The following is a 13,316-nucleotide window of genomic DNA, read 5'->3' on the forward strand; positions in this document are numbered from 1 at the left end:
GCCTCCACATACTGAGTCTTCGTGGTGTCATGCACAACGAGCCACATGATAAGATGCACAGACTGGCGGTCTCAGAATCGGAGGCAACTGAGGCTTGTCCTCCCCCACCCGGATTGAAGTGATTAACCACGCCACCACGGAGACCTACTAAGTAGGTGGACTTGGGCATTCCAAATTCTGGAGGGGTTAAAGGGGATAACAATTTTTTTTTAAATAAATAAATAGTTGCACCACTTTTGTGCACAGTATTTTAGCGTGAAAACCTCCATCTTATTTCATTTTACTTACCTTTGTCTCCTTGTGTGTGCTGTCTTCATCATCTTTCTTCTTTTTCTTGGTTTTCTTTTCTTTTTTATCCTTGTGTTTTTTCTTCTTTTTCTTCTCTCCTCCATAATCACTGGCAGCACTGTCAGAGTTCACGCCATAGTCTGAGTCTCTCTCTACGTCACTGTCCTGAGAAAGAATAAGAGAGAAAGAGAACCTCAGAGCAAATATAGTACCAAAAATGGTATAATGTTTTCGAATGATTCCCATTACTCCCATAATTTAAAGTTGACTAAAAATGCATTTAAGCATCAAGTCAGGTCACAGCAATCACATACTAATTTTTTGCGCTTGCGTGCTTTGGGCATCTTCCCCTCCTTGTCCTTGTCTTTTTTCTTTGGCTCTTTCTTTTTCTTTGGGCCTCGTTTCTTTTTCCCCAGGCTGTCTCTGTCCGATATCTTGCCGACATTGTGTCCATCATCTAAATGGGAGAATTGTGGGGAAATGGGAGAACATGGGAGGAGTGATAAAAAGAAAGTGATCATAATTCTTTACAAACCCTCTGAGATATCCTTCAAATCATTTCCCACTTAAATTATCGAACAACAGCAGGGCTGGACTGGTAATCTGGCATACAGGGCGTTTTCCCGGTGGGCTGACACACTGGGGCCGATTATGGGCGGACTGGCCATTGTGTGAAACTAGCGGGCCGGTGGGTCGGCTGCGAAACAGGCCGAATGGGCTGTGATAAGCTAAAATGAGCCGCCACGTTATGCAGAATGAACCACAAAATGGTGCCGCGATATGAAGGAAAGGACAGCCCTGAACAACAGTGTGACTCCAGAACGACACAGGGTGTGCAGAGGCAGAGACTGTCACACAGGAAATATAACTTATTCCACTTTGACTTCAACTAAGCTGCAGGACTTAATGAATTAATCTTGAAAACATGATTATCTACATGACCTAATTATGAAAGTTAGCTCACATGATAAGCTATTAACTGTCGGTAGAGGGGATTTTAAGACGATGATAAATAATGTATGCAGCACTCCATAAGATTTCAGGTCACTGGAGATGATGGGGACATTCTAAAACGCTTAACGTGAAAAACGCTTAACGTGGCTTACTGTACTACTACAGTGATATTGAAAGACCAAACTCAGTACACATCATATTAATAAACCATACTATGTATAAACAAATAAGATGAGTCCAAAATATGAACGCAACTCGTTTAATTACACGTTAAGCCTGTAATTAGTTTTCTTCCCATAGAAAACCGTTATAAGAAAACGCTTAACGTGGCTTACTGCACTAATACAGTGATATTGAAAGACCAAACTCATATTAATAAATATGATTATATGTTTATATAATATTTATAAATATAAATATAATATTTATATATATATATATGTGGAATAATATAATATATATTTTATAGTATATTAGTACAGTAAGCCACGTTAAGCGTTTTTAACGTTAAGCGTTTTCTTATAACGGTTTTCTATGGGAAGAAAATGCTTAACGTGTAATTAAACGCGTTGCGTTCATATTTTGGACTCATCTTATTTTTTTATACATAGTATGGTTTATTAATATGATGTGTACTGAGTTTGGTCTTTCAATATCACTGTATTAGTACAGTAAGCCACGTTAAGCCTTTTAGAATGTCCCAGATGATGTAGATATATATATATATATATCACTGTTTTAAAAGATGATCATAAATAATCCTGAACCTCCAAAATCAATACAATGTGTCTGTCTGTATATCTTGTGTATGTCCCTATATAATATCAAACCTACAGGGTTTTGACCCTTTTAGACCAACAAGTTTCCTTTCCAGTTCCATGATTCAGGGATGCAAACTCAAGAGCAGTGAAAAAGGTGAGAAAGTCATAGCAGGTGTTCCATATGAACTGCACATTCTCTGTTGATTTGTTTGTTGTATTTAAAGCTTTTTTGTTTTTAAAGATTTTTTTAATTGATTAAGCTTATAGTAACCATTTTGAGAGATTTTAATAAGAACATTTAGATAATGTCATCAAACAATTTGGGCAAGTTAGATACATTTGCATCCCTGATGATTACTGGATGGATATTATTTCATATTTATCATTTACAGCAGAGATGCAAATTCATGAGCACTGGAAAAAGGTGAGAAAGTCATAGCAGGTGTTCCAGATGAATAATTTCTGTTGATTTGTTTGTTGTATTTAAAGCTTCTTCTTTTTTAAGTGTTTAAGAGTAATCATTTCAAGTTATTTTAATATGGAAAATATAGAAAATTGTACTGAACAATTTGGGGAAATGAGCTTCTGAAGAGGGGACTTTAGCTGAAAGGTGATTAGTTTGCATCCCTGTCATTGAGGCTGGGGCTAATTTCCATTTGTGTGACAAGTACCAGTTATTGGAAGTAGTAGATTTAAACAAAACTTAAGAGGATATTAGACCAATGAACAAAGGGATGTCATATCACACTGGCTTGCAGGCAAACACTTCTACTGCAAAGTCTCCGTCAAACTAGAAACACATAGCCTATATTACCTATAGAAATTTCCAAGACTTCTTAATATTTCACTTTATGTTTTTATTATTGCGCCAGGCCTGGTAATCACAATTTTAAAAACACTTCCCTGGTATTTATAGGGTTTCAATGTCCATTTAAACCCTGTACCTAAGTGTCTACAAAATAATAATCTAACATTATTATTGTTATTATTATTTATACATGGCAATCTGACTTTTCTGTATAAACTATTAGAATTTTCAAAACTTTACAATTTAACTACGTGTCGGGGTGAATAACCAGCTTTTTACGCAGACCATCAAGTTCGGTTTTTCTTTATAATTGTGTCACGGCTGCAGAAGACATCATTATATCATGTCTGAATCACAGCAGATGACCCAGAAGGAACGCTGGCAGCCTCCATTGCGCTGTGATACATGAGTTGGATTTTATCGTGTCTTTGTTGTTAAGGCGCGTGGAGAGCTCGAGCGAGCAGAGCCTTTTTCCCGCTCACTGCAGCCAGGGGCGGCAGCAGCACGCACTCGGGGCTCGGTGATTGAGAGGCCGCGAGACGACCCCACGTCTCCACGTCATGAACTCCTGCACCTGGGGAGCAGACCACCAGATGAACCGCAGCTGAAGGTTGCTGGAGGTCGCGGGGGCGAGAGAGGACGCGCGTGTTAATTGATTTACGCGCACTGTGGGAATGCGCGAGACACCAGTTACGCGCTAAAAACGGGGCCCTTAATATGACTCATTTGCCTCCCAACTAATTCTCTGTGTCTCGTTAGATCAAAATGCCTTTAAAGTGATAACTACGTAAAATAAGAAGCTATTTTACCATTCAAATAGTATAAAGAGAATCTATTGTTGATTATCTCCCTATAAAACGATACAACTTTATTCAGCACAACTTTCATGAATGTTTATAACTGAGACAAATGCAAATCGTGCACTGTTCAAAGATTTCAGTTAATGATCTATATGACACAATTATCAACTGAATAGAGGAAGTATCAAAAGTTGTATGACACAATTATTAACTGAATAGACTTTTGACTCATCATCTGTTAATGTCATGTTGCAAACATGCACAATAATTGTGCGTTTTTTCTGACATAGTTTCACAGCTCAAACAGCCTCAGGGCAGGCGACAGTATACAGATGTTGCAAAGTGAAGGCATCGCCAGCTACATATGTCTGCAATGTCCTGAACCGGGAGACAGTGGGTCGAGTCAAGTTTATTTACATTCTGTCACAACACTACACTCAATCAAACGGCAGACCTGACGCACACACGCCTCTCTAACCTGCAACATTTCTGCATTTATACTAATTAATTGGACCTCTAAAGGTTGTTATTATTATGGACGCCCTCTTTATATGCTTTGTAGACAAGATACGTCTGTAACGAGATGTTGGCAGCTTAATGATCCTTTGTCTTATCCCATGAGCCCCATCAACAGACCAGATGAATGAAACCAACGGGACAGAGAGAGGGGGATCGGTCAACTTTGGCCAAACTCTAGCCAACTCTTTCCCGAAATTATTGCGGATACTTAAAAACATACATTCCCTTCAGATAACTGCTTTAGACGATTCGGAATGAAGCATGTAGTTACGCAGATGTCACCTTTCGCACTTTTACAATTATAGGCGTTAGTAACAATGTTATAATGTGTTTTTGTGCTCTACGCGCGCTCCCGTGAGAGCCGCGGACTATACGGTACCTGGCGCGGCTCTTGCTGCAGTTTCTCTAGGCGCCGCCGGCGAGTTTATGTCGCTTGCGTTCTCGTCCAGGTCTCCGTCGTCTTCTTCTTCATCAAAATCTCCTCCCTCGGAATTAACTGCCGTGCCCTCATCTTCCTCACAAGAACGGAGAAGAGAGGACATGATATTCCCGTCACTGACCCCGTTCCGCGAGATCTAAAAGTGTATTCCTTCTGAATTATGATATTTATTTAATATTCAAATCGACACACAAAAGTGGGGGGGCGTTTTGGAATATTTTACACTACAAGGCAGAGAAACAAAGATGGCCGCCCTTATATTTATTTTTTAACAACCTCAACCCCCCCAATAAGAAAAATCCCCTTACATAAAAATGGCTGACTATATTATTTCAGAACGCCCCCCTCCCCCGTTTCTTACACTCTCTCTCTCTCTCGCCTCCCATCCCTCCTTAAATTAATCACATTGTTACAGAGGGGGGTTTAGCTCATTGCAAGTTGCATTTCTACTAGCTTATTGTGCTCGCTCTCTGCTTCAGGCTTGCCTAGTAACTGTCTGCTTTTGCGAAAGCTCGCGTGTATCGCCTGCGCTCAGTGTACACAAAAATATATCAAACATGGCCACCTTAATATTCTTAAAAGCCCCCACCGTTTTACAAAAAAAAAAAAAAAAAAAAAATCTGACCAAAGGGGTTGATGCGCGTTTAGTTAAATGGAGGAGAGCTGCAGCAGCCATGCCCACACTTACGTCATGTTGCATTGCTTAAAAATTAACTATTTGAGGTGGGGACAAAACAAAGCAAGAGCTAACTGTATACGATCTGCCCAAGATAGAATAAAAGGATGAAGTAAATGGCATGGAGAACTCTATGTTTTCTACAAATACATATTGCTCCAGTGAGGTGAGGCACTTTTTCAACTCTGCAGCATGCATGCTCCCAGGATACAAAAGCTGGTTCAATGTAAATGTGCAAAATGCATCCATACAAACCAGCTTTATCCATCTCACTGTGCTTGGAATACACTTAAACAAAAATGTCTGTGTGGTGTCATAATCAAGATGCGCCCTTTTTGTACACACAACAATACATTTACAATTACGCATTTTGGCAGACACTTTTATCCAAAGCGACTTACATGACATTCAACTTATACATTTTATCAATTTGTACATTCCTTGGATATCAAACCAATGATCTTGCTGTTGCTAGTGCCATGACCATATGTATAACTCATACATATAACTCATAATTTCAAGTAAACAGTCCACAGGCAAATGAAAGTGCTTGCCAAAAGGTATGTGTTTGCAAATATTTATGACATCACAAGCAGTGTTGGGCATAATCCAATTACAAAGTATTTAGTTACTGTAATCTAATTAGTTTTTAGTCAAAAAAAGATGTCTAATGAATTACATTTTAAATTATTGAAATCAGATTGCAGTTTCTGACTGTTAATTAATTTAATTAATTAAAATTACTTTTAAGTACATTATAAGGTTATGCTTATTTCTAATATATTATTTATGTAGAATACTTGAATTATGACCCTGTAACGATTCCTTGTGAAGGAGTAATGAGGGGTGCTGAGTGTATGTTTAACAATGAACAAGAAATATAGACATTATTTTGAATTTTTGAGTGTAAAAGTGTTTTAGAAAGTACCTTGTAAGTAAAGGAATCAGTCATGTGATTACTTTCAATTAAGTAATTATCCAAGTAATCTGATTACTATTTTTATGAAATAATTTGTCATTTGTAGTGGATAACTATTTTTTTGTAATTTACCAAACACTGATCACAAGTAGGTAAGTTTGCCAACTTAAATACGGGACAAATCACATCCCATATTGATTCGATATGGGACGCATCATTTCAATTTTAAATACAAGACAATCCTGTATTTTACAGGACGGGTGGCAACCCTAGGGATTCAAATGAAATGCTATCTGCATGAAATCCTTTATGTATACATACAGTATATAATGCTACTTAATTAGAGTTTAAGAGCCCTCTTTGGCCTACTGCTGCTGCTGCATTACCTTTGAGCAATTACCATGGCAACCACCAGACTTTATGGTTCAGGGGTTTATTATGTAGGCTAGGCTGGCATTCATCTTTTTTATTCTGTTGCTCAGAATTTGATTGGATGATGCTGAGCAAGCTGAAATAAGATGAACAACACAGACAGGAATCGATGAGACACTGAACACAAGAATAGCTGATGTGATGTTCATGTTTCTCACTCAAATCTTACAAATTTGTTTGCAGTGGTTAAAGATATTTTAATGGATTACAAGCCTTCATTTTCCACATTAACAGCAACCATCTTCCTGTTGTTTTCAAAGTTCAGTGAGGTCATCATTGAAATACAGGCATATAGATGGAGAGAAGAGGTCACAATCTGCACTTCCACAGTAAAACTCATCTTCTTCAGGGATGCCGTTTTCACTCAGGGTCATGCTCATATCCAAGTTTACTCCATTGTGCTTCCAGGTGTAGCTTGCTGCATGGGAATTATAGCACACGTATCGCTGGAGAATCTCATCCAAAGTCTCCTCTGAGCAAACCTGCTTAGAAAAAAAAAGATTATAAATATTTGGCTAAGTAACTTTGACAAAGTAATGTGCAAGTGCTATATATGAAAAAGTTTAGAGCTCTGCTTAAGATACAGGATGCTGTGAGATAAGGTGCATGAGCCTACAGACAGACCCATAAGTTGAGTGTTGTAAGAACCACCGGGAAAGGAAATAAGGAAACATCTGGGCTGAATGAAATAGCCCATTGCCAGATGGTTGTTCAGCCCAGAGTTTAAGATACAGCCTGGTGGCCGATAAACATGTGAATCTGCATACTCAATCTGGGAGCTTTTGTTGTGCCAGAGGCTCAACATTAGGTACATTTCCCTTGAGCTGGAAAAGCATCATATTCAAAGAGTGGGAGGGAGGGAAAAAATAAATAAAGATGGAAAAGCAGAGGAGCTGGAATGGGTGTGAAAGAAGAAAAGAGGGCAATGCCGCCCTCTAGAGTAAACATTCTGCAATAGCACAGTGCATGCATTTTATTTGAGGAATGTACACTATGAAAAAAACAAAGACACAAAACACAAAATGCTTAACATAATTAATATTTTATTTTCTGTTAGTCCCAGAATATTGAAATCACACAAACTCTGTAGAAGAGCCAGAATCGTGTATGCCAATTTCTGCTTGTGAAAATACGAAGCAACCATATGCCAGGTTAATATTGGCTTACTTCCAGCCTTTGCTCCTGGGAGGTAAGAGTGTTGATAATGCGGATCCAGCGTGTTTTGGCAGACAGAAGCCCAACCTCGTAGCGGTTATCCTTCCACCAAGGCCTCCCAAAGTCATTGGCCCAGTCAGTGCGAGGGCAGGGAGGGGGTACATGTACAAAGCGTCCTCTAGGGGTGTAGTATTTAATGCAGCCAGTTAAAGGATCAACATGTGTAAGAATCTGAAAAGAAATTAAAAACAATAGCAGAAACACAAAATTGGGAATCATATATATTTTTTTTTTTTTTGTGATTCAGAAAACTGACCTCAACAATACAACAAAGAAAACAATTGCATAAATTAATTTTCTTTACTTCAAACTTACAAAAAGAGCATTTTTGGAAGTCAGTTTACAGGCTTAATGTTTAGTTAGCTACTTACACTCAATGAGCACTTTATTAGGAACACCCACATAGTCATGTGATTATCTAATCAGCCAATCATGTGGGAACAGTGCAATGCATAAAATCATGCAGATATGGGTAAGGAGCCTCAGTTAATGTTCACATCAACCATCAGAATGGTACGGAAACTCAGATAACCACGCTGAACAATTGTAGTGAGAAGAATAGTATTCCTAATAAAGTGCAAATAAGATATAATAAAGTTCCTAGTAAAGATATGGGGTTTGTTCATTCAAGTTGTAGAGGATCATCATTTTGCTAAAGCCTTAAAGTAATAGTTCACCCAACAAAACAAAATAAAAACGCTCAAAATGTGAGAACTGGGGGCCTGGGAAGCTCAACGAGTATTGACGCTGGGACGCAGGGCTGCTGAGTGACTACAGCCAGGTCTCCTAAGCAACCAAATTGGCCCGGTTGCTAGGGAGGATAGAGTCACATGGGGTAACCTCCTCGTGGTTGCTATTATTTATTATGATTATTATTATTGTCATATGATTATTTATTTGTATATTTATTCTTACATTTCTGTCTCTTGTATGATAATTATGTGGGCGGGTCCTGCTCACCATTGGTTTATTGTAGATTGAAGCGTGTGGTCGATTACTTTTGACTTGTTTTGATGTGGCGTCAGGTCATAGCCATACCTCGTATAAACTACAGCTGACGCTTTTTGGAGAGATTGTAAAGACTGAACAAAAATGTTGAAGATAAGAACATCTACGACCCAAAATAGTAATAAAATTATAAGAAATGTTTTTTTCTTTCAAGAAAACGAATTACCCCTTGGGGAAAGTTTTTTAGGAATTCACTAATAGAGAATATTAATTGGAAATATTAATTGGAAAAAAGCATGGCTCTTATCATATACATTTACATAAAATATATCCTACTAACGATATCACATGTACATTTGGTAATAAGGATTTGAATTGTAATTTTTGTAAAAACAATCTTGAGTCAATTGAACACCTTTTCTTTAAATGTCCCCTTATCCAAAAATGTTGGTGTGACCTATCCAAATTGTTTACCACAAAAACTGAATCAGATATTGGCTTAACATTGTGATTTTAATATAGAATATATAGCGAATGTTATTTTATTGGCAAAACACTTTATTCATAAATTAAAATTTTCATCAACAATACCCACATTTATTCATTTTCTCCATGACTTTAAGTGCCTAATTAGGACACTATAATGTGTGGTTCTCGGTCTAGCGTGGGGAGTTGTGCGTGGATTCCTCCACATGCGCTACGTCTCCGCGTTAATGCACTCAACAAGCCATGTGATAAGATGTGTGGATTGACGTCTCAGACCTGGAGGCAACTGAGATTCGTCCTCCGCCACCCGGATTGAGGCTAGTCACTATGACACCACGAGGACATAGAGCGCATTGGGAATTGGGCATTAAAAATTGGGGAGAAAAGGGGAGAAAACAAAATTGCGAGAACTTCAAGTTGTATCAAGCACATGTCAGCTTTCGCTGTGAATGAGTTTCTCTCATGAACCTGCAAAGGAAAGCATTTTGGTGAAAAAGGAATACATTTTTTGTTTACTTCTCACCCAAAGTGATTGGGTTAAACCACTCAAGTGTATGGATTACCTTTATGCTGCCTTTATGTCCTTTTTGGAACTTGAAAATTATGGACTTTTTGGGATAGCTCTTCCTTTAATGAGCCCATATTATGCTAATTACAGGTTCGTTATTTTATTTTGGGGGTCTACTAGAATAGGTTTACATGGTTTAATGTTAAAAAAACACACTATTTTTCTCATACTGCACATTGCTGCAGCACCTCTTTTCACCCTCTGGCTGAATCGCTCTGATTTAGCTCGTCTCTTTAAAGCCCCCCTTTCCGAAAAGTCCAGTCTGCTCTGATTGGTCAGCCGCTTAGAGCGTGTGTCGGAAATGTAACGGCCCTTACCATAACAGAGTTTCAGGACTGTAAACACTATGGCAACAGTGGCGTAGGATGCCCCCGCAAGATGTCGCCCTGGGCGACTGGCCATGTTTCCCATGGCTAAATCCGGCACTGCATTAAGATGCCGTTATAGTAATACATTGATACATGATGAATCAATTATGCCGACATCACCCAGGGAAAGAGACGCAGGTGAGCCTACACTGCACACACTCTCTTCCATTTTTGAGCAGGCACTCAGTGCTTATTCGGACAGACATGAAACAATAACTAAAGTGCTTGGGGTGGTCATGAGGGATTTCCATGTATGATTAAAATACTCAAGCAGCATTATAACAACATCTCTTCTCTTATGCATTCTAATAGCAAGGTTATTCCTTTTATAGTGATGTACGGCTTCCAAATATTGCATATGTTGCGATGAGTTTGAAGTGCATTTTATGTTGATGCATGTAGCGTATTTGTGCATGTGTTAAGTTAAAATGTTGATTTAATAATTAGATAATTATTATTATTTTTTTAGTTAAGGACAATAATTAACCATGGTTTTACTATAGTAATATTGAAGTAACCATTATTGCTGTCACCATGGTTTTCTGAGCAGAATTCATGGTTTTGATCAAAATTAACCATGGTTTTATAACAGTAATTCTGTAGTTTCTATAAGTAACAATGATTTTACTATATATTGTAACCATGACAGTAACCATGATTATATTGTGGTTACTATGATTTTACTACAAAATGCCATGGTTAAACTATGGTTTCTGTTGTAAAACAATGATTGTTATTTAAGAGCAAACCTACGGAAGCTCAAAGAGGCCTTGTTTTCTCGTGATCTCGACATAACAAAAGTTGTTTTCTCGTGATAATGACTTAATTTTCTCGTGATCTCAGCATAACAAAAAGTTGTTTTCAATAAGTCTATCTGGAGGCAACAGCTAAATGCACTTTTGCAAAACGGATGACCGAATATGTCATTACTTTGATCAAGGACTCGCTCAAGCTGAAATAGCTGTATGTCTCTCAGTCATTGACAACTTCCAGATTAGTGTCAGACACCTTAGAAGAACGCAAGGCCTCTTTGAGCTTCCGTACAAACCCGTTGAAGTGTTTACCAAATAGATTATTCTTTGGATTTGGCAGTAATATTTGTATTTTATTTTTGAACAAAGCAAATACAGAACAGTACCGACCCTTAAACCGTGATACAAACTGAACCGTGAGAAATTCGAACCATTACACCCCTAGTGTACGCTGTATCTACATCACAAAACACTCAGAAGCAGATAAATCCACAAATAATCAAGTATACTACCAGTTTATGATCCTGAACTGTCAGATTGTCCCAACAAAGTGGGAACTGCACCATCTTTCAGGAGTAACCATCTTGAAAATCCAACATTGGTTGTGGTTGTACTGCTGAAGAATAGTCGGGAAAAAAAATGTAACCACCGATTCTTCAATTCATCTGCCTTTGGAAGTACAAACAAAGAGGTTTAGCTTTCGTAGTGAAGAAATCAGCATCTTCTCGACATGGCGACAACACTAACTCAACTCATCCTGGCGGGTGGTCCAAAGTAGACTTTAGGCTGGCATCATGCAAATGTGTTACATAGTGACAGATACTTAACTGAACCAGGCGTTTTGTGTTGTTCAGGAGCAGTGTTGTCGGTGGGAGAGAATAACCCCCTTTTGCGTGGACTTTGTGCTTTGTAACTTTGCAGACCTTTTACATGCACATACCAAAAATCCCAAAAACCATAATAGGGCCTCTTTAAAGTGACCTGTCCACTAGTATTAGATCTTAATCACAGCAGCAAAAATTTTTATTTTTGAAGGGAATGACAACGATGCTGTGATGGATAGACATACTGTCTCTTCAATACATTGTACAGTTGTTTAAATTATTTTTGGAAACATTGACGTACTTATCCAGTGAACGTGGCAGACGTAGAGAAGTTATCAAATGTATTATGTGAAATATTTATTTTAGATCTTAAATTGATCATAAAAACTGTTTGTTCATCAAAACAGACAATTTAACATAATCTTTTATGAGCTCTACTCGTTGCTGTGATATTTCAAATTAACGCCATGTAAGAATCTCGCGAGATTGACGAGAGAGGGATACCTTCTAGACACGACCGTGAAAAAGGTCTATGAAATGTAATGAAAGTACCAAACAGTACTTTTGTTTAAATTTGGTAATGGGTTTTCGTTTGAGTCCTAGCTTTTTTTTCTATTTCGTTCTGGTCTTTGGCATTGTTCATTAATATGTTTTGTTACAATGGCTTACATCTTTTTTCTTTAGGTCAAACCAGTGACTGATGTCCTTTCCTGCACACTCTACAATTGGTTTCAACAACACATCGCCTAAAATGTAAGGAGACAAAAATACAAACAAACAAAACAACAACAACAAAAAAAAAAAAAACAGAGAAAAGAACAGTGTCAACATTATTTGCAAGAAACAAAATAAATATTGTTTATAATGAGATGTTAATAAATGCCACATTGCAAGTTCGTGAAAACAGCTGTTCTCTCTTTTCCAGTTTTGACTTACCTTTATATTCTTTCACCAGTGTTGTCAGATTGTACACTTTACCCAGGTACGACACCCAGATGTCTCCTTGTGTGTTGTGTAGGGACACCTCTTTCGGCGTGAAATACTTTGGACGGCGCATTTTGAAAGGAATAAAAACTCGTAGTGCTTCACGGGAAATTATTAGAAACTGAAAAGCTTTACTATATTAAATGGTGAATTAACGAGTTGTAGTAGCTTGTAATTGCTACATTATTGGTATCCGCTGAGGCGCGCTCAAGCACACTGGTTGCTGTGGTAACCAGAGCAGTGGGAGCGCGCCAGTGCGGGTCACGTGTGAATGGCGTGAACCTCATCTGCATGTTTTTTGGAGGTGTACAATATCGGATGGATGGTAGAGCGTAAAAGTGCTCATTTTTTGTATCTTTTTTATAATGCTTGAGTATTTTGGACCACAATAAAACGTGTTACTTTTCTGAAGTTTGGTTATAAAGCAGTAGTATATCAAGCAGGATAGTTCACCCAAAAATTCTATTTCTCTAATTATTTACTGACACTCATGCCATCCCAGATGTATAACTTTCTTTTGATGAACACAAACGAAGATTTTTAGATGATATCTTGTAGGTCCTTACAATGCAAGT

At 38.0% G+C, this 13,316-nt stretch overlaps 2 protein-coding genes across 10 annotated transcripts in view; both read right to left on the reverse strand.

The window, feature by feature from the left end:
* Positions 1-4,836, reverse strand: part of LOC127654586 (chromodomain-helicase-DNA-binding protein 3-like) — a 71,281-nt gene extending 66,445 nt beyond the window's left edge. For all 8 annotated transcript variants that reach the window (XR_007971954.1, XM_052141842.1, XM_052141836.1 and 5 more), the window contains exons 1-3: positions 4,510-4,836; positions 603-745; positions 289-453 (exon numbers count right to left, since the gene is read on the reverse strand). Coding sequence is in view for 7 of the 8 variants with exons in the window: in XM_052141842.1 (XP_051997802.1) it covers positions 289-453; positions 603-745; positions 4,510-4,672 (471 nt within the window). In the remaining variant the exon portion in view is untranslated. The remainder of the gene's footprint in view (positions 1-288; positions 454-602; positions 746-4,509) is intronic.
* Positions 4,837-6,598: 1,762 nt separating this feature from the next.
* LOC127663371 (cytochrome b5 domain-containing protein 1) lies at positions 6,599-12,937 on the reverse strand. 2 transcript variants are annotated; one of them, XM_052154938.1, is made up of 4 exons: positions 12,694-12,937; positions 12,427-12,503; positions 7,764-7,982; positions 6,599-7,078 (listed from the first exon to the last, which is right to left on the reverse strand). In XM_052154938.1, exons 1-4 carry the CDS (start codon positions 12,812-12,814, stop codon positions 6,851-6,853), a joined length of 645 nt encoding a protein of 214 aa, XP_052010898.1. In that variant the 5' UTR covers positions 12,815-12,937; the 3' UTR covers positions 6,599-6,850. The 2 variants fall into 2 exon arrangements, with proteins under 2 accessions (XP_052010898.1, XP_052010890.1); XM_052154930.1 differs by having other exon boundaries at positions 6,599-7,081.
* Positions 12,938-13,316: the final 379 nt, after the last annotated feature.

The sequence above is a fragment of the Xyrauchen texanus genome, chromosome 2 (genome assembly GCF_025860055.1).
Source record: "Xyrauchen texanus isolate HMW12.3.18 chromosome 2, RBS_HiC_50CHRs, whole genome shotgun sequence".
Taxonomy (NCBI): Eukaryota; Metazoa; Chordata; class Actinopteri; order Cypriniformes; family Catostomidae; genus Xyrauchen; species Xyrauchen texanus.

Coding starts and splice junctions, on each gene's coding strand:
- LOC127663371 (XM_052154930.1), bottom strand. CDS start 12,814: ATGCGCCGTCCAAAGTATTTCACGCCGAAAGAGGTGTCCCTACACAAC. Junction 12,504..12,693: donor ACTGGTGAAAGAATATAAAG/GTAAGTCAAAAC, acceptor CTTACATTTTAG/GCGATGTGTTGTTGAAACCA. Junction 7,983..12,426: donor TTGACCTAAAGAAAAAAGAT/GTAAGCCATTGT, acceptor ATTTCTTTTCAG/ATTCTTACACATGTTGATCC.